Source organism: Triturus cristatus, chromosome 7 (genome assembly GCF_964204655.1).
Source record: "Triturus cristatus chromosome 7, aTriCri1.1, whole genome shotgun sequence".
In the NCBI taxonomy this organism is placed as follows: Eukaryota; Metazoa; Chordata; class Amphibia; order Caudata; family Salamandridae; genus Triturus; species Triturus cristatus.
In genome coordinates this window covers 164284510-164302480 of record NC_140590.1, presented here as the reverse complement: position 1 = coordinate 164302480, position 17971 = coordinate 164284510, and the positions used below count along the sequence as shown (strand labels likewise).

At 46.8% G+C, this 17971-nt stretch overlaps 1 protein-coding gene across 2 annotated transcripts in view; it reads left to right on the top strand.

Moving 5' to 3' along the window:
* The window catches only part of APLP1 (amyloid beta precursor like protein 1), a 290055-nt gene that overhangs the window by 159465 nt on the left and 112619 nt on the right, over positions 1-17971 (top strand). For both annotated transcript variants that reach the window (XM_085615940.1, XM_085615941.1), the window contains exons 3-4: positions 6190-6319; positions 16721-16833. In XM_085615940.1, the coding sequence (XP_085472066.1) occupies positions 6190-6319; positions 16721-16833 (243 nt within the window). The remainder of the gene's footprint in view (positions 1-6189; positions 6320-16720; positions 16834-17971) is intronic.

The window sequence follows — 17971 nt, the reverse complement described above, 5'->3', positions numbered from 1 at the left end:
ATAGAGAATTGGAGTTTAGTATGCCTGAACTCAGAATGTAAAAATGCACCTTTTAGTAAAGATGATTGTTATATTGTGTGTTTGAAAATATCACTTTAAAAAGTGGGTATTTTCTTGCTTAGCCATCCTGTGTGCCTCTTCTGGTTTGTGGATTGGCTGTCTGTCTTTGGAGTGACAGGGCTGGAGATGTGCATTCACTCCGACAGCCACTTGGGAGGTTGAGGTGTGTCCTGCCTTTCCTGGATGAGTCAGGGCTGGGCTGAATAAACCTGGGCTGCATTCAGAGTAGTGGGAGGAGTTTCACTAGCACCTTAATAGGCCGGTTCTGCATTTAGAGTGGTGGGAGGCGATTTTCCTTGCACCTGAATGGGCCTGGTCTGCCTTGGGCAATGCTGTCTCCACCTCCTGCCAGGAAGCTGGTCCAAAAGGGACCGAACTGGTTTGGGCTGAGTACAGACAGTCTCTGCCCAAAAGAACAAAGAGAAATGGAGTATAAATATTGGGGCCCATACTCCAGAACTTCAGATAACTGCTGAACTAAGGAACCTGTCAGGAAGAAGAGCTGGAAAGGCTGTCCAGAGGAACTGCCTCTTTGCTGCATGCTCAGCTGTGTTGGCCTGCTGCTTCTGTCTTGGGCAGTGAAAGGACTGGATTGCACTTTCATCATCCTGCTGTTAGAGTTTTCTCCAAGGGCTTGAAGTAGAGCTTGCCTCCTGTTGGAAGTCTCAGGGTGATAGAGGACTTCAGAGAACTCACTTGGATCAAGGAACATGCCAAGAAGAAGAGCTGGGAGAATTGCCAGGAGGAGTACCGCTTCTTTGCTGTGTTGTTGCTTTGCTGGGTTGGCCTGCAGTTGCTGCTTCTGCCTTGGGAAGTGAAAGGACTGGACTGAACTTTATTCTTTTGATGCTGAGTATCTCCAAGGGCTTGAAATAGAACTTGCCTCCTGATCACGAAGTCTCAGGGACAGCAAAGATTTCACTTAACTCTGGGTACCGCCTCTGGAACTGTGGGCTTCAGTTGCCACAGAGGGGGAAAGCAGCCGATACCATCACGACACCGCTGCTGGCTCCATGTCCTGAAGGCACCGCAGAAGGCACTGCCGCACTCCGCACCAAAGCCCTGGTCTCACTGACGCTGCTGGATGACTGTCACTGAGCCGTTACCTGCACGCTACTTGACGGCACTGTACGCTGCACTGCTACGCTTCACAACGCAACCGAGGTGGTTGCCACGACCGGCCCACACCAACACGGTAAGCCGGAACCAAAGGTACTGTTTACGAGTCTGCTGATACTAACGCCGGTACCCACTGACACGGTCGGTCAAACCTGTTGGATTCTGTTGTTTTCAGCACTGCAGTAGCCCTGGACGGAGCTACCGGCTTCAAGGTTCTGCGTTTTAAAGTAATTCTTACAAAGTGCATATTTTTGATTACTGTATGTCAGTCTTTTATCGTTTTGGTCTTTTTTGCACTGATAAATATTGGTTACTTTTTCTAAAACTGGTGTGGTGTCCTTTTGTAGTGTTTTCACTGTATTACTGTTGGTTATGTGCAAATGCTTTACACACGGCCTCTGAGATAAGCCTGACTGCTTATGCCAAGCTACCAAGGGGGTGAGCAGGGGTTATTTCAGTAGTGTATTCCCATTATCCTGACTATAAGGAAGGGTCCCTATTTGGTTGGACAAGGTGCAAACCATTGCCAACTAGAGACCCCCATTTCTAATACATCCCTAGCTCTTATTTCCTACCCTCTTTTACCTTGCTTCTCTTCTCACTTGCACCTCCCCCTACCAGTCTCACTGCTAGCCTTTCGTGTTCAGTCTCACCGCTGGCCTCTCACATCCAGTCTTGCCGCTGGGCTCCTCCATCCAGCCTCACCGCTGGCCTCTCACATCCAATGTCCAATTTTGCCAGTGTGCTCCCCATCCAGTCTCACCACTGGCATCTCCTTTCCAGTCTCACCGCTGGCCTATCACGTCCAGTCTCACCGCTGGCCTCTCGCATCCAGTCTAACCACTGGCCTCGTGTGTCCAGTCTCACTGCCTTGTGTCCTTTCTCACCACTGGCCTCTGGTGTCCAGTTTCACCGCTGGCCTCTCGCGTCCAGCCTCACCTCTGGCCTCTCACATCCAGCCTCACCGCTGGCCTCTCGCGTCCAGCCTCACCGCTGGCCTCTCGCGTCCAGCCTCACCTCTGGCCTCTCGCGTCCAGCCTCACCTCTGGCCTCTCGCGTCCAGCCTCACCTCTGGCCTATCGCATCCAGCCTAACCTCTGGCCTATCGCATCCAGCCTAACCTCTGGCCTCTCGCGTCCAGTCTCACCGCTGGCCTCTCGCATCCAGTCTAACTGCTGGCCTCATGTGTCCAGCCTCACTGCCTCGTGTCCTTTCTCACCGCTGGCCTCTCGTGTCCAGTTTCACTGTTGGCCTCTCGTGTCCAGCCTCACCTCTGGCCTCTTGCGTCCAGCCTCACCGCTGGCCTCTCGCGTCCAGCCTCACCACTGGCCTCTCGCGTCCAGCCTCACCGCTGGCCTCTCGCGTCCAGCCTCACCGCTGGCCTCTCGCGTCCAGCCTCACCGCTGGCCTCTCGCGTCCAGCCTCACCTCTGGCCTCTCGCGTCCAGCCTCACCTCTGGCCTCTCGCGTCCAGCCTCACCTCTGGCCTCTCGCGTCCAGCCTCACCGCTGGCCTCTCGCGTCCAGCCTCACCTCTGGCCTCTCGCGTCCAGCCTCACCTCTGGCCTCTCGGGTCCAGCCTCACCTCTGGCCTCTCGGGTCCAGCCTCACCTCTGGCCTCTCGGGTCCAGCCTCACCTCTGGCCTCTCGGGTCCAGCCTCACCTCTGGCCTCTCGGGTCCAGCCTCACCTCTGGCCTCTCGGGTCCAGCCTCACCTCTGGCCTCTCACGTCCAGTCTCACCGCTGGCCTCTCGCTTCCAGTCTCACCGCTGGCCTCTCGCTTCCAGTCTCACCGCTGGCCTCTCGCTTCCAGTCTCACCGCTGGCCTCTCGCTTCCAGTCTCACCGCTGGCCTCTCGCTTCCAGTCTCACCGCTGGCCTCTCGCTTCCAGTCCCACCGCTGGCCTCTCGCTTCCAGTCTCACCGCTGGCCTCTCGCTTCCAGTCTCACCGCTGGCCTCTCGCTTCCAGTCTCACCGCTGACCTCTCGCTTCCAGTCTCACCGCTGACCTCTCTCTTCCAGTCTCACCGCTGGCCTCTCTCTTCCAGTCTCACCGCTGGCCTCTCGCTTCCAGGCTCACCGCTGGCCTCTCGCTTCCAGGCTCACCGCTGGCCTCTCGCTTCCAGTCTCACCGCTGGCCTCACCGCTGGCCTCTCGCGTCCAGTCCCACCGCTGGCCTCTCGCGTCCAGTCCCACCGCTGGCCTCTCGCGTCCAGTCCCACCGCTGGGCTCTCGCGTCCAGTCCCACCGCTGGGCTCTCGCGTCCAGTCCCACCGCTGGGCTCTCGCGTCCAGTCCCACTGCTGGCCTCTCGCGTCCATTCCCACTGCTGGCCTCCCCCATTCAGTCTTGCCAGGTATTTTAGAGGCGACAAGAATTCAGCTGAATACACAATCCATGTTATATTTTTTAGGGTGTCTGGATTCAAGCAAATTATTAATATTATTGCACCAATGTCTGGAAATATTTGTTTGGGACAGCTTTAACAAATCCCAAGAGAGAATGAAAAGGGACAACGATACATGCCACCACCAAGCGAGAAGATGTTCACCTCTTGCTAGAAAGAGTCCAATCACTACCGCTCAAGGAAGTACCAAAGTAGGTTCTACTCAAAGAGCCAAGCAGTTTGAGTGCAGTTTGTCATTCCAAAGATGGACTTGATACGCCAAGACCGATATGTTCAATGTAGCAACGGTGTAGGTTGTAATACCTGAATTCCGCCAAAGGAATTCTTTGCAGCTTCGTGACTATCAGCCCATGCTAGGACTGAAGTCAGCTCAAGTGTGTCTAGTAGTGTTGCCAGCACCTCCAAGGAGACTGACCATATATGTACATCCACATGTGATTGACAGGCTATTAAAGAGGAATATGTGTCAACTATGGTAGGACAGCACAAACAAGCCGATCCAATTGCTGATGCAACTTAGATTTCACAGGCAATATTATCAAATAATTAAAAATACCATCTCAGTAAAAAACACATTCTGAGGCAAACCTCAATACTGCAAGCCACTGTCTGCGTCACCTACTCGGAGAATCTATACATTGCAGGATCGGCTTTACCTTCACCAGACGTCAGTCTCTATCAATGAGGATGGTAATGAAATGTATGGGATTCATGATAATATGCATTCAACAACCTAATATCGCATGCTCCAAATGCTGGAATCTCTTACAAACCGATGGGCACTGTCTTCAAGGTCCTGGGAAGATCTAGTGGTCGTGGCGAAAGCCTTAAAAGTGGAGACCTTTCAAACAACCAATCCTAGTAACCAATCCCTCTCATGCAGAGTGGGGCACACATAGAGGCCGCCCAACATATCAAGTTCTCAGAGTGAAGGACCGCTCAGTTGGCACTGGAGGCTTTACAAAGCCTGATACAAGGGATGATGGTTCAGATTCACACAGACAACACGATGACCATGTTTTACCTCAACAAGCAATGTGGTACTAGGCCGTACCCACTTTCAATGCTAGCCCAAAAGGCTAGCATTTGGAAAATAATGTGCCACTAAGGTTTGCCCAACAAAATGGGATGGCAGAGGTGCTAAATCTGCAAAATCCTGACAGAAGAATCTTTTTAAATATTTGGATACACCATACATCGGAGATACCATACATAGATTTGGTTGTGTTGCAAATCACTGAAGCTTCACAAATACGTATATGCATCCCAGTCTAAGGGGACTGCGCTGTCTCGAAAAGGCTGAATGCAGAACATTGCTTACGTTTTTCCCCAAATTCCACACGTCATTGGCAATCAACAGGTGCGGGGAATCGTACATGAGGCTGATTCTAATAGCATCATGGTGGGCTCAACTCTCATCTAACATGGATAACAAGATGTGGAAATTGCCACCTTTCCCAAACTTTCTCACTATGCAGGGGAAGAGAATTCACCATAAAGACGCCAAGGGTCTCAACTTAGCAGCCAGGCTCCTGAAGTAATAAAGTTTGGATCATTTAATTTGCCCGATAAGTGTACAACACGATTAAAGGAAGCTAAAAGACCTGCAGCATTAGTGTGTTTACAACCAAACGGAAACATTTTTCTTGGTGCATTGCTAATAGTTCCTATTAGTTATTATTAATAGGTATCTAGCAGTCTTAGAATGAGCGAGTTATAACTGTATGCATTAAGGACAGCACTCTATGCGCCATTTAAAGTGCATTTATCAGTTATATCTGCATACACCAGGGTCCTGAAAAATGGATTACTGATCAGTGTTTCATCCATTAAAGATTTTTGTGGGGGACAGTATTTGTATATACGATAATTCCAATATGCGCATCTATTCTTACAGCTAAATTACTAGTATATTTCTTGTTGCAGGGTTCTCAAGGTCCCTGGTCGGCAGGTTCATGGGGCCCTGATTAGATGGCTCATGGGATGCCCAGACAGAATGTCCATTGGAAGGTTCCTGGTGAGATAGTTAATCGACATTCATGGAGATTTAGACCAGGAGTTCCGAAGATTTAGGGATCCTTCATTGGAGGGTTTTGCAGGTCCCATAACTCAACTTACTGGCTGACTGGTCAGAGGTCCCAGGTCAACATTTTGTTGTAGCCATGGAATGGTTAGTTCAAGTATTCTAGGTCCCGGATTGATGGATGTGCCAGGTTTGGGGGTACCTTGGTTCCCAGGTCAGGAGATCAATATGATCCCAGGTTCCATGATGAAGGGCCTTGGTTACAGCATTGATGGGGTGCCCTGTCAGAGGATTGGTGGGGTCCCAGGTGGTAGAGAGGTGATGAGTTTTTCTTGGTTTTTAAGCATACTTTGCTGCTCACCAGGGATTGAAGGGTGAGGGGAAATGTGTGTGTTTTGCCTTGAATTAGGGATGTCCATCCATACAGCACGCATGGCTATAACTTTCTAATACCACATCCTAAATGTTCTTCTTTTCTGTATCCCACTGTCTGAAGATGCCGACATTGACCCCCCACCTCCCTTCCTCCTCTGGCTGGCTTGGTTTTTCGGGTTCTGATTGAAATTTGCTTTTTCCTTCTCTAGGTGTATCCGGAGCTCCAGATAACCAGTGTGGCTGAGTCCGCTCAACCAGTCACCATCAGCAACTGGTGCAAGAATGGCAGGTCAAAGTGCAGAGTTCGCCAGCATATCGTGGTCCCATACAAGTGTTTGGGTGAGTATTGCTGCTGGTATAGAAGGTGTCTGGGTGTCAAACGGGTTGTGTGGATAAGGAAAGGGATCATTCAGGGGGTTCAGGATCCTCGCACATCAGCATGCCCTGGATAGTTAATTTCAGTCAACACAGAAGACTGGTGAATCAAGATGAGCCATAATTTTTGCTTTTCGTGCTTGAAGCAAATCTTGATGAAAGTCACCCCTCATGCTTGTGACTAAAGCGGACGAGCCAATTCATGGTTCCCTGTTATATGCGAGATACACTTTCGATTGGTTCTCTGCAGTTTAAACCGCTTTTATTAGTCAGACCTTGGCTGCCATGGAATTATACTTATTACAGTCCAATACCACTAAATGCGCTTTCTTCCATCAAATGCCACAAATTCCGATTCTTGGACTTCGCCACGTTTGCATATTTCCAATGGTACTTGGCCACAGATAGCGGCCGCCATTTTATATCTAAGAGAGGGAGATCCTTATCTGTGGCATTATCTGCGTATGAGAGAATGTCTATGGATGGAGCAGAGATGAATAGATCAGTGGAGCTTTTAAAGATTTGCCAAACACACATGGAGTAGTTTGGGTACAATATTAATCCTACCAGTGTTTTTTGGCTGAACTTGGAGCCACATCTTGGTTTTAAGTAGGCTCAACCCCTACACGGTTTTGCCAGAGCATCTCCTTCTCACCCTTCATGCAAACACTTTCGCCAACTCTTTACTTCGGGTTTGAATCCATTGGCGATTAATCTTTAGTTCCGAAGAATTTTTTTTCGGAATTATCCTGTTAAAGAATTTGTCTGCACAGGTCGGAAACCTTTTTTAATATGTAAAGAGCTCGAATTGTTTGATAGGAGTTGTTGATCCAGTCCAATTTGCATTTTGGTCCTTGAAATCCTGTCTTTGTAATTGTTAACTCAAAATATAAGCATCACAATGCAATGAAAAGATAAGGACCAGATAAACCACCTATAGCCAGCGTGAGAGAACTTAAAATATCTGAAAATGGGACCACTTAACTGGCCGGTACAGAGTTGGCCAAACTACCTGGGTATTTGAAGGATGAGAAGCATTGAAGGCTGGAGTGAAAATGGAGGCACAATGGATGAGTGCTGATTTAAGAATTTAGGTCAAGCAAGAGTGAGATAGATTGAAAGATATATAGTAAATTGTCACTTTCTACTCAAGACAGCGATGCTTGGCACAGTTAGATAATATTGGCACACTGTACCTCTAGATACGAATTCCAGGAGGCTTTAACATCAATGCATCCCAGGGTCTGCCTTATGAACAGGTGTTTTATGAAAGCAAAAGCCATAATGCTTAATAAAGTTTAGTATTCAACGGACATATGCCTATTTCAAAGTGACCAGAAACTGTTTGGGTTTATTTTGTAATATCCAGCATTGATGAGCTCTCATCTGTGAAAGTCTTGCATTTAGTCTTAAATCATAAATGGAAACCCTTCATCCTGAAACTGTGCATAAAATTACAATAAATACTAATATACTGCCTGCAAGGCTTACATTTTTTGGGCTGCAGCGGGGGTGTTTCAAGATTTTCTACAATAAATGTCTTTAGATACATTTCATATAGACCTACATAACTGCTAAATCTGACTGAAGATATTTGCAACCTTTGAATAATACATAAGTTCTTATCTGTAGAGAATTAATTTCATATGTAGTGAGTTTATTCCATGTAAACCTTGTATGAAAAGCAAGTGGAGAAAGCAGAGTGTAAGGTGTCATATATGTTCGACACAAAATGTATACCAATGAGCAACGTATGTTGTAAAAATTAAAAACTTTGAGGATCTGTAGCGACATAAGATCATGAACAGCAGTTGCTTAAAGGTAGAAATCGCCACTGTAAATAATCTAAGAAGTTAATCTGAGCAATTATCAGGATTTCAGACCCTCTTTTGTTAGGCCTTCTTCAGGGCACTTGTTTTCATTATACTAAGGATCATCATACCTCAGTCTTGGAGTACTTAGTGAAGACTTCTAGAAGCTTGGCTGCAGGAATCCATCCAGTGCAGGAGGTGGCAGTAGTGGTGCTACCTATGTGCAGACTCCAAAAATATCCTACAAGCATCTTTCCTGACTGCTACAAGCGCCAGCTGCTGCTACAAAGTTCAAAGCAAAACTCTGACACGCCTGCATCAACTTTCTTAGGCACTTTTCTATGACTACAATTTGGTCAAAGGCCTTGGGTATCACCAAGGGGTCAATTGAACTTTGATGCCACTTCTGGTAATCAGATGTTGTTTTTCAGCACCCATTTGTAAATTGAATGATGTGCCTGCAAACAAATGGCTCTAATGTGTGACCTCTTGCCCAATCACTGTGAAAGGTCACTCTACGGACTTCAATATAGTCGGATGGAAGCGTGAGGGAGTGTAGTTCCTGCTCCTTGAATACTTTTGCCTCAAGACTACTAAGACCATAGCCAACGTAATCACTAAATATCCGCTTTAATTTAATAACGGACAAACCACCACGTCATCTGTGTTCTTCCCAAACTCATTAGGTCTAAAAATATAATCAACATAAACTTTTTTCACTGTCTCTGGGAAAACCATGTAAAACAATCTCTGAACGCAACAATTCAAGATATAGTGTGTTTACTGCATACATTATGCTGTCATTGGGATTAATAATAAGATCACAGTCACTTTAGCTCACAGTGGAATCTCAACTTAAAGCCTTGATGACAGGGATTCTGCACAATGAAGAGTGTTCCCTGGTCTGCATATAAGCTGTAATATGGAAATGTAGGCTAAACCTCACTTCTGCAGGTGGAGGAGGTAACCGACGATATAATGGATTGCAGGTTTGACAGGGTCCAGTTGCTTTGGAATGTGGCAGTGGACACATAATTTCCAGTTGGCAGAGTTACTAGCATATAAAGTGGGTCTGCGTGCTTCTTTGAGAATGTCCATGCATTCTTGAGGTAGAGTGGTGTAACCAAACTTTAGAACCTCTGGAACCAAATTGCTAGACTGAGCTGCCTGGGTTTCGGGTGTCTGGTTCTGCCGTGGTTCTGTGTTTGAACGTCCAGCCTGTCCGGAAGCTTCTCAAGGAAAACAGTGAACATCCTGACAGGCGAGAACCAGGGTTGTCTGGCCCATGTTGGGGCCACCAGGATGAGTGTGGGAGGTTTGGTGGAGCTTCTTGACCTCGTACGAAAGTAGTGGGAGAGGAGGAAAAGAATAGTCAAAAATCCCTGACCAATTCATCAATAGAGCATTGCCCATGAAGTGAGGATGCAGAAACATCGAGGCAAAGTTTTAGTGTTTTGTGATGTGGGTAAGAGGTCAACCTTGTGGACCCCCCGTGACAGAAACACAAGAGTAGGATTTGTGGGTGGAGTTCCCACTTGTGGGTTTGTTGCTGCATCCTGCTGAGCAGGTCTGCAAAGTTGTTGGCCACTCCCGGTTGGTACTCCTCCAGGAGGGTAATCCGATGGTGAATCATCAAAATGCTAAATACTGTGTTCCATTGTGGGGAGTGTGTGCCAGCTTGTTTCTTCAGATAGTACATGAAAGTCATGTTGTCCATCTTAACAAGGGCTACTTTGTGCTGGATGTCCTGAAGGAAGCCTTGAGAACTAACTTTATGTCCAGAAGCTCAAGGTGATTGAAGACCCCGCTGTTGAGGTGACTGCATGCCCGTAACTGTTAATTCTTGGAGATGCTCTCCCTTTTCTGAAAGTAAAGCGTTTGTGGTGATGGGAACCTGCGCAATGGGGTCCATGAAAGGACAGTGAAGAGTGATGGGTGATGGTCTGCATCAACACTAGGTCTTCCTAGTGACCACTGTTGAAGAGGATGCATGTGCCTTCTGACTGTGAGTTGACAGTCTAGCTGAAACTATCACTCCCTGAATGCCTGCACTCTGGGTTGGCTGGGGTACACTTTTCCAGCAACTGAGTTGAGAAAGACCCCAAAGAAGAGCTGAATCTGAAGGGGCTGGAGATGGAATTTGGTAGCATTTATGTTAAATCCCACCCTGTGATGGAGGGAAATAGTGGCCTGGGTGAGTGTCAGGTCGACTGCAGTCATGAAGTCACCTTGCTGTAGTAACAGTATGACATCCTGCAGAGTAGTCGTGTGGAAGTGTTGTGATAGAATGTACTTGTTGAGGGGCCAGAGGTCTAGAATGGTCTTAGTGACCCATCCTTTTTGGGGATTAAAAATGATAGCGAGTGAAACCCTTGCTGTCATGTTGTGATGGTACTGGCCCTATGTTGACCTTGTGGATGAGCACCTGAACTTTCTTTTGCAGAAGGTGCTGGTGTTACAGGCCAAGGGTGTGTTTGTGGTGTGGGATATTTGTTGGTGTTGAGGTGAGTTTGTGGCAGTAGCCATGCTCGCGGATGGTAAGAACCCACCAGTCGGGGATGATTTCTTCCCAACACGGAAAAAACCCTGAAGGCTCCCCCAGACAGGCTTTGTGTCTTCAGGTAGTTTGAGAGGCAAGTAACAGCCATGGATAAGGGCTTTAGAGATTAGCTTCCCCTCATGGAATAACTCCCCTCCCCCCCTTCCTGTGCTCTGTCGTAGTGGGGGGGCAGAAGGCCTACGGAATTGGCAATGCACCAGGGGTGCGCAGCATGTACTGCAACCTTTACCACAGCTTCAACCCGCTTGCTTTTCTTATCCAGAGGGGGCACTCACCCTTGGCCTGTGCTGCTGTTCGCTTGTTTATTTGTTTCAGGAATAACTGTGGCGCCATTTGACAAATCTACACAAAACTTTCCCAAAAAAGCTCAGCACCTAAGTTCCTTCCTGGAAAGTTTTAGGGTTGTATGTCAGACAGAGGCTGAGGAAAATGAGGGGTGGGGGGATATCAAAACACAATTTCCCCATACAGGTTCTATGGAGATTTTGAACAGTGCTACAGCCAAAACAACTGAAAGGAATTGCACCAAATTTGCCAACAAGCTTTACCTAGAAAGTGTGTTTTTTGTGATTTGGTGTGGAACATTTGAGAAATTAGGGTTCAATATATATATATATATATATATATCTGCATGGGTGTCCCATAGAAGAGACATGGGCAAGCAACTTCAAAAAACAGAGCGCTCAGTTTCGATGAGGGAGCTTCTCCCCCTTCAGCCACCTAACTCCCACAAGTTCTGTGGGAGCTCGAGTTCTGGCTGGTCAAATTATGAAGAGAAATGTTGCGGCTTCCCTTAGAGGACATAAAAACTCATTCCCTGTGTCCTGAAAATAAGAAAGTATATTGGGGCAGGGTAGAGGGACCATGACATCCTGGACCTTTTTTGTGTGGGGGAGGGGATTCAAGAGTCCCACAGGATCTAAAAATAATCAAATAAAATAAAAGATCTAGTGGGCTGGGTGTCCCTTGGGGCAGGTCAGACTCTGTGGCCAACCCCACTTTTGGGCGGACTATGAGCTGCCCCCGTGAATCTGAATGCAGGTGTGCGGTCAACTGCACACCGCTTGGCCAAAGGCTATGCACGGCGGGGCAGATGGCCACACACGGGGGTTGTATGTAGGACCTGGCCTACAGACAACCCTGCCACATGCATTGCCTTCAGCATATTTTTTTTGCATAATAACAACTTTTGGTAAAATTATGCGTAAAAATGCAAAATAAGCATTCAGCACTGTATTTTAGCATGAAATGCGTCCTCTTGCGCACTTTGGATGCAAGAATGTAAAAATATTATGCATTGTCATTTCCGTTGTTCTTCTAAAAAGGAGAAGTAAAGAAATGAAATAGACCCTATAGAAGGAGAAGAAGGGGAATTAAAGGACTTACCCACCACCCCTGAAGCACACTTGGGGACTCATTTATCAGTTTTACTCAGTGCAACACTGAAAGCCACCTTGCTGTGCTGCCCTGCGTGAAAGGGCAGGAATGCGACGTATTCAACATCTTACAGTGCATTCCTATCTTTTCCATTCGCTGGCATACTCTTGGCTGCCTAGAACCAATGCAGGCACCCTTGCTCCCTGCTGCAAGGGTGCCTGCGTTGTAAGCAGAATCATATTTTGTGTCGGAGGGGACACCTTCCTGCACAAAAACAATCCTCTGGGACATTTTCCTCTTACTGTGTGTGCTGCATAATTCAGCACACATAGAAAGTGTTAAAAAGGAGAAGAAATCAAGATGTTTCTCATTGTTATTCCTCACCTGGGGAAGCGTAGTATTTTGATGCATTCCCAGGTCTACCAGTAATGGTGAATCTGGCAATTCACCAAAATCCATGGGTGAATGTGTGGGAACACCCAGGCTCCAACCACGGAACACCTCTTTGGGGCAGAGCCACGCAACTCAGCAATTTCCGCTCCATTGCTCTAGATGTATCAAGCCATTCAGTCCACACACAGTGGCCTTGCATGGCTTGATAAACCTGACTTTGATGTTGCGTCGCCCTTGCACCCCCTTGTGTGGCGCAAGGCCGATGCAATAACAATGATAAATAGGCCTCCTATTTTCTGGTGGATATGCATGCCATCTGGAAAAATGTCACATAACGGCAATACAGCCAAAACCGTAAGTGGGATAACCCACTCTATGTTGCTCAGGGCCGGATTGGCCGTAGCGGGCACCGGGCAATCTCCCGGTGCGCCACACGGGTGGAGGCCGGTTATGGGCCCTGGGGGCCGTTTTTGTTACAGGGCCATTTTTGCAGCATAGCTGCAAAATTGGCTCTGTAACAAAATCGGCGAAAACCCGCCCTGGCAAAGAGCTCAGCGGCACCCCCAAGCCCCACGGGGGGCGGCCGAGCACTTTGCCTGGGCTGGTTTTGGTTCCCAGTCCGGCCCTGACGTTGCCGTACACTATCAAAAGAGGAAGCAGAAAGTTGACACTCTAGCAGACCAATGGCAGAACGGAGCTGACCCAACGTTCCTCTGTGTATGGATATGCCTGTTTTTTAGGACTTTTTATACTACAGAAGTATGGCAGACAACTAGGTCCGGCACGCCCTGCTAATAGTCTAACAAGTCTAGCCAGTGTTTGTCGTAGAGGGTAACCAAATGCAAAAGCCTTGCCTATTACTGTAATCTGAGATTAGGTGTTAAAAAATACTTGTGTACAGCAGTGTTTCCCAAACTGTGGGTTGTGACCTACTGGTGGGTCGCAAGCTGATTTTTGGTGATTTCGGAATTTCTGAGAATTCTATAAAGATGCCTTTAATTTCTGTGTTTATTTTATCTCGTTTGTGGTGCTTCAAAGACAGCGGTCAATGTCAGGCTAGGCCTTATGACAAATTGCTGCTTATTCTTTTTTACATGGGAATTGCTGCTATTTTTTCTTTTTCTGACGGAAAAGTGGGAGGAGTCTTTAAAGTGAATTATGTGACAATCTTCCTGGAGTACAGGAAGTGTGAAAGGAAAGGATGTAGAATGTCATTTGTTTGCAGCACACAACAAAATGTACTTACCTGTAAATGAGCTATATGCATTCAGCAGGTAGGAAAGCAAAAATGAAGCAAATTCTTTTGTAATCCTGAAGTTTGGTGGAAACAGATTTTAATAGAATCAAAACAAATCAAGAATCTTTACTTGGTGATGCACAAATGATAAATATTCAAATAAATCCGACTTCCCCACTTTATCATTCGTGTGTTATATATTTGTATCAGTAAAAGTGCATATTTGTGCAAAATAGTGGCTATTTCATTGGAAAATGGGCTATCTGTAAATGACCGTGCACTACCATCATCTACATCAAAAAATCACTGCCTCATGTCCCAAAAGGCTAGGTAGGTCTCAAATGTTTCTCTTTGTGGTTCTAAAAAGTTTAGGAAGTACTGGCCTACAGGCTTTAGCGCACTAATACCAATCCATCTTTAAAGTCTGATGAGCTTTAAAATATGCTTTTCACAATAAATAAGACAGGCCCACTGCCTTTGTTGTAACTTTTCACAATAAACAGATCAGAACTATGGAGTCTGACATGACTGTTGCCAAATAACCTGTCTGGTATATGGCCTTTATCATTGGCTTATCACCATGACCAACCCAGGCCTACTATATTGCACGTATGCCTTGCCACAAGACCACCCTCAGGCATACCATCAGAAGAGTACCAACACGTAAACTAAGAGTTGACAAAACAATATACAACCCCTCCTAAAAGAGCCATTCACAAATTATCATAGTTTGTTAGATATTATTGCACTCGCACTTTATTCCTGTTTCTCCTTTTTTACTTGGTTTTAATTGAGTACACACATAACAAATGATATATTCCAGTGATTTCTTTCTGTGCTTATAAATTTCACCATGAGCCACTTGTCTGTTAGAACCTGGTGTATGAAATATGTTTATTTACCTGTATAATTGTACTGTGGGTTCCATTGTCAATGATGAATATGTGTGTATCTTTTTGGTTTTTAACAGAAATAAAGATTAAGTAAGGAATTATCATAGTGCATAGTGCAGATCTTTTAGCCCCCGAAAAGAGGCAGAGGAGATGGCGGCAAATCTTGCCTCCTATCTTTTTTTTTGGGGGGCGGGGGAGTTTTATATAGCGCCAACTTGACCCGAAGGTATCCGAGCGCTTTACCTGAGCACCAGTTGCGTTACAGACGGACACGTTCATTTTTTGTTAGGGGAACGGGGAGTGATTTGCCCAGAATCGCAGGATGGTGAGCGTCCCTGCCGAGACTCAAATACCGCTCCCCACCTTCAAGGTCGACCGCTCTAACCAGTAGGCCACATCCTCACACCATCTCTTCCTCTGGAAGATTCCAAGAAACACAGTGCCTGCCTACATTCCTTAACACAGAGTGATAACAAGTCACCCATGAAGGCCTACTTGCTTTAACAAAATATTTTAATTATGTCAGCCCCACTGCCTTTTTCGTAACTTTTTATAATGAATAGGTCAGTCCTATTCGCTCGAGTGTTGGCTTTTCACCACTACCAACATAGTACTGCTATAGCGAGCATAAGCTTTCCCACAAGGTAAAGCATGCAATACTAGCACTCTTTTTCAGTGGAAGCTCCAAACTTCCATCCAATCAAATGCTGTGCTTAAGCAAATTAAATGTGTGGGTGGAGCCAAAGCACGTCTCTCAGTAGTACTTCCTAAAGTTCTTTTTCTGTTGATCACGGTCAAGTGAGACCTAAAAAACATTTCACATACACTCCAGACCTATTTTTGATAGCATTTGTTCATGGGGGCCTTCACTTCAACCACGCTTATTCTGGTCTCCATTAGAATTTCACAGCAGGGTAAATCCCACCGATGAGACGGTGCAAAGTAAAGATTGTCTTTTTACTTCCCCAGAGCGTGCACAGTGCTTAGATTGTAATTCCTTGTGAAAATGAGCATAGCCGCTACAGAACCCCCTCAGATGCAGTCTTCAGTGCCACATGGGGCTAGTGTAAATCTCCGCACTGCAGCCTGTCGAATGAATATTCGAGATTTTTCCTTGGTCGGCTACAGTCCACCTGCCCGTTCCGTGAGGAGGGGGTGGGGGCTGGATGTATATGCCCTCCCCAGTTATATGCTAAATCAGTTACTCTCATAGACTGTGGGAAGAAAACCGACATCTTTGAGCTGTCATTCAATGCAATGAGCAAGAGCATGTGTGTTTTCTTTCCCAGACCCATTGAGTGTCTGTGTGGCCTATTTTCGTCTCGGTCAGAGAGTGCATGGTGTATTTTCGGCTGATAGTAAATGTGTGCTCTGTTTTCTGCCTACAGTCAATGAGTGAGTATTGTGTGTTCTGTGTTCTCCCCGCGGTCGGTTACGCAAGTGCGTGTCGTCTTGTCTCTCTACAGTCAGTGAGCATGTGGCTTCTTACCCTCCGCCTCGAAGTCAGTGTAGACTGTTCGCTACCACAGTTAATGTGAATCGACTTTTCGCTCCACTCTTAGTGAGTCTATGGTCTGACATATATACATGCTCAGAGTAAATTGCCATTTTCTCCATAGTTAGCATGTTAACTTGTTTTCTCGCCACATTCAGTGAGTGCATGGTCTATTTTCTTGCCATAGTTAGTGAGTATTTGTCTGTTTTTCTGGCCACAGTCAGTGAGTGACTACTCTATTTTCTGGCCATGGTTAGTGAGTAATTTTCTGTTTTCTGGCTGCAGTCAGTGAGTGATTGCTCTATTTTCTGGCCATGGTTAGTGAGGAATTTTCTGTTTTCTGGCTGCAGTCAGTGAGTGATATTTCTATTTTCTTGCCATAGTTAATGAGTCTATTTTCTCATCACAGTCAGTGAGAGCATGGTCTATTTTCTCCCCATTGTCAGCGAACAGTATATTTTATCCGCAGTCTGGGAGCATATGGTCTGTTTTCGCCCCATTCAGGGTTGTATTATCTGTTTTTTCACCAGCAGTCAGTGAGTATATGCTCAGCTCTCACTCAACAGTCATTGATTGTTTGGTCTGTTTTCTCTTCACAGTTGACCAGTACGTGAGCGAGGCACTTTTAGTTCCCGATAAGTGCAAGTTCCTCCACCAGGAGAAGATGGACGTATGTGAGACCCATATGTTCTGGCACAGTGTCGCACAAGAGGTAAGTACCAGCTGGCTCTGGGTGCAGAGAGGTAAGGACAGTCCTGGTACTAACTGCGGCGAATGAAGTGCAAGGCTAGTGCTGAGCAGAGAAAGATGTACGACAGAGCGGTATGTAGTGAGGAAAGAGGGTGGCATTGAGATGGTGGAGGAGGTAAGGTCAAAGCCAGCAACGGGTTGGCCAAGGAGAGAACAATGCTGGCACAGTTTGTGGAGAACAAAGAGTGTCTGTTGGCACCAATGTCCTTTGCTTGGCTTTATTGATCTGTAGCACCCTGCCCTTGTACGTTTATGACAGCCCTCTGGTTTTTTTTTTTACCCCCAGTGACCTCAACAGTCCTGTCCCACTGCAGGCCCTCCTGTGTACATGATTGCGGCATCAGATCTGGGCTCTGACGTCTAAGGAGCACCGAGAGTGCAGACCTCAATGTGAAAGTGGTCGCTGCCCTCTCTACCCAGACTGAATGAGACTGACCGAGACGGCAGCATAATCTCTAGTCAGGGGCACAGACCTCTTGACATGTGCCACTGTGGTTAACTGCCTTCCAGTTGTTACTGTGAAAAATCGGGATAGGCTCCCAAAACTGGGCTCTTTTTGCCTTGGTCTTGTCTGGGACATGCATGAAGAGGACATTGCACCAAGTGTCGAGTTTACTCTGTGCCCCTGAACCGGTGACTGCTGAAGGGCATTGGACTCTGTGTACAAGTGCAGTACAAGATGGTGGTCTCCAATCTGCCGAGCTAGTGCGGTTTATTGGTGAACATGGACACCAGCATATACACATCTCCAGTACCCCTCCCTAGATAAACTAGGCAATCCTGTTGGGGGTGGGGAGTTAGTCTGTGTCTTTTGCACCCCTTTGCTTTGAGGGCCTTGCTTCAAAGTAACAGGCCAGAATGAAAGCCACCCACCCCCTTTGCTGTGCATGAACATCATTCCCTTGTGCACTGGCCTTCCTGTCTGGTGCCCTTCCATATCTACCAAAGCCAGCTTTAAACTGGTTTTGGCAAGGACACAAGGTAGCATGCCTAGGACACTGGGCATCACATAATGAACCTGCCCCACACTCCAGCATTACTGGGCCCTCAAGGAATTAACATGGAACAGCCCTCCTGATTGGCCAGACCTGGCCACCGTG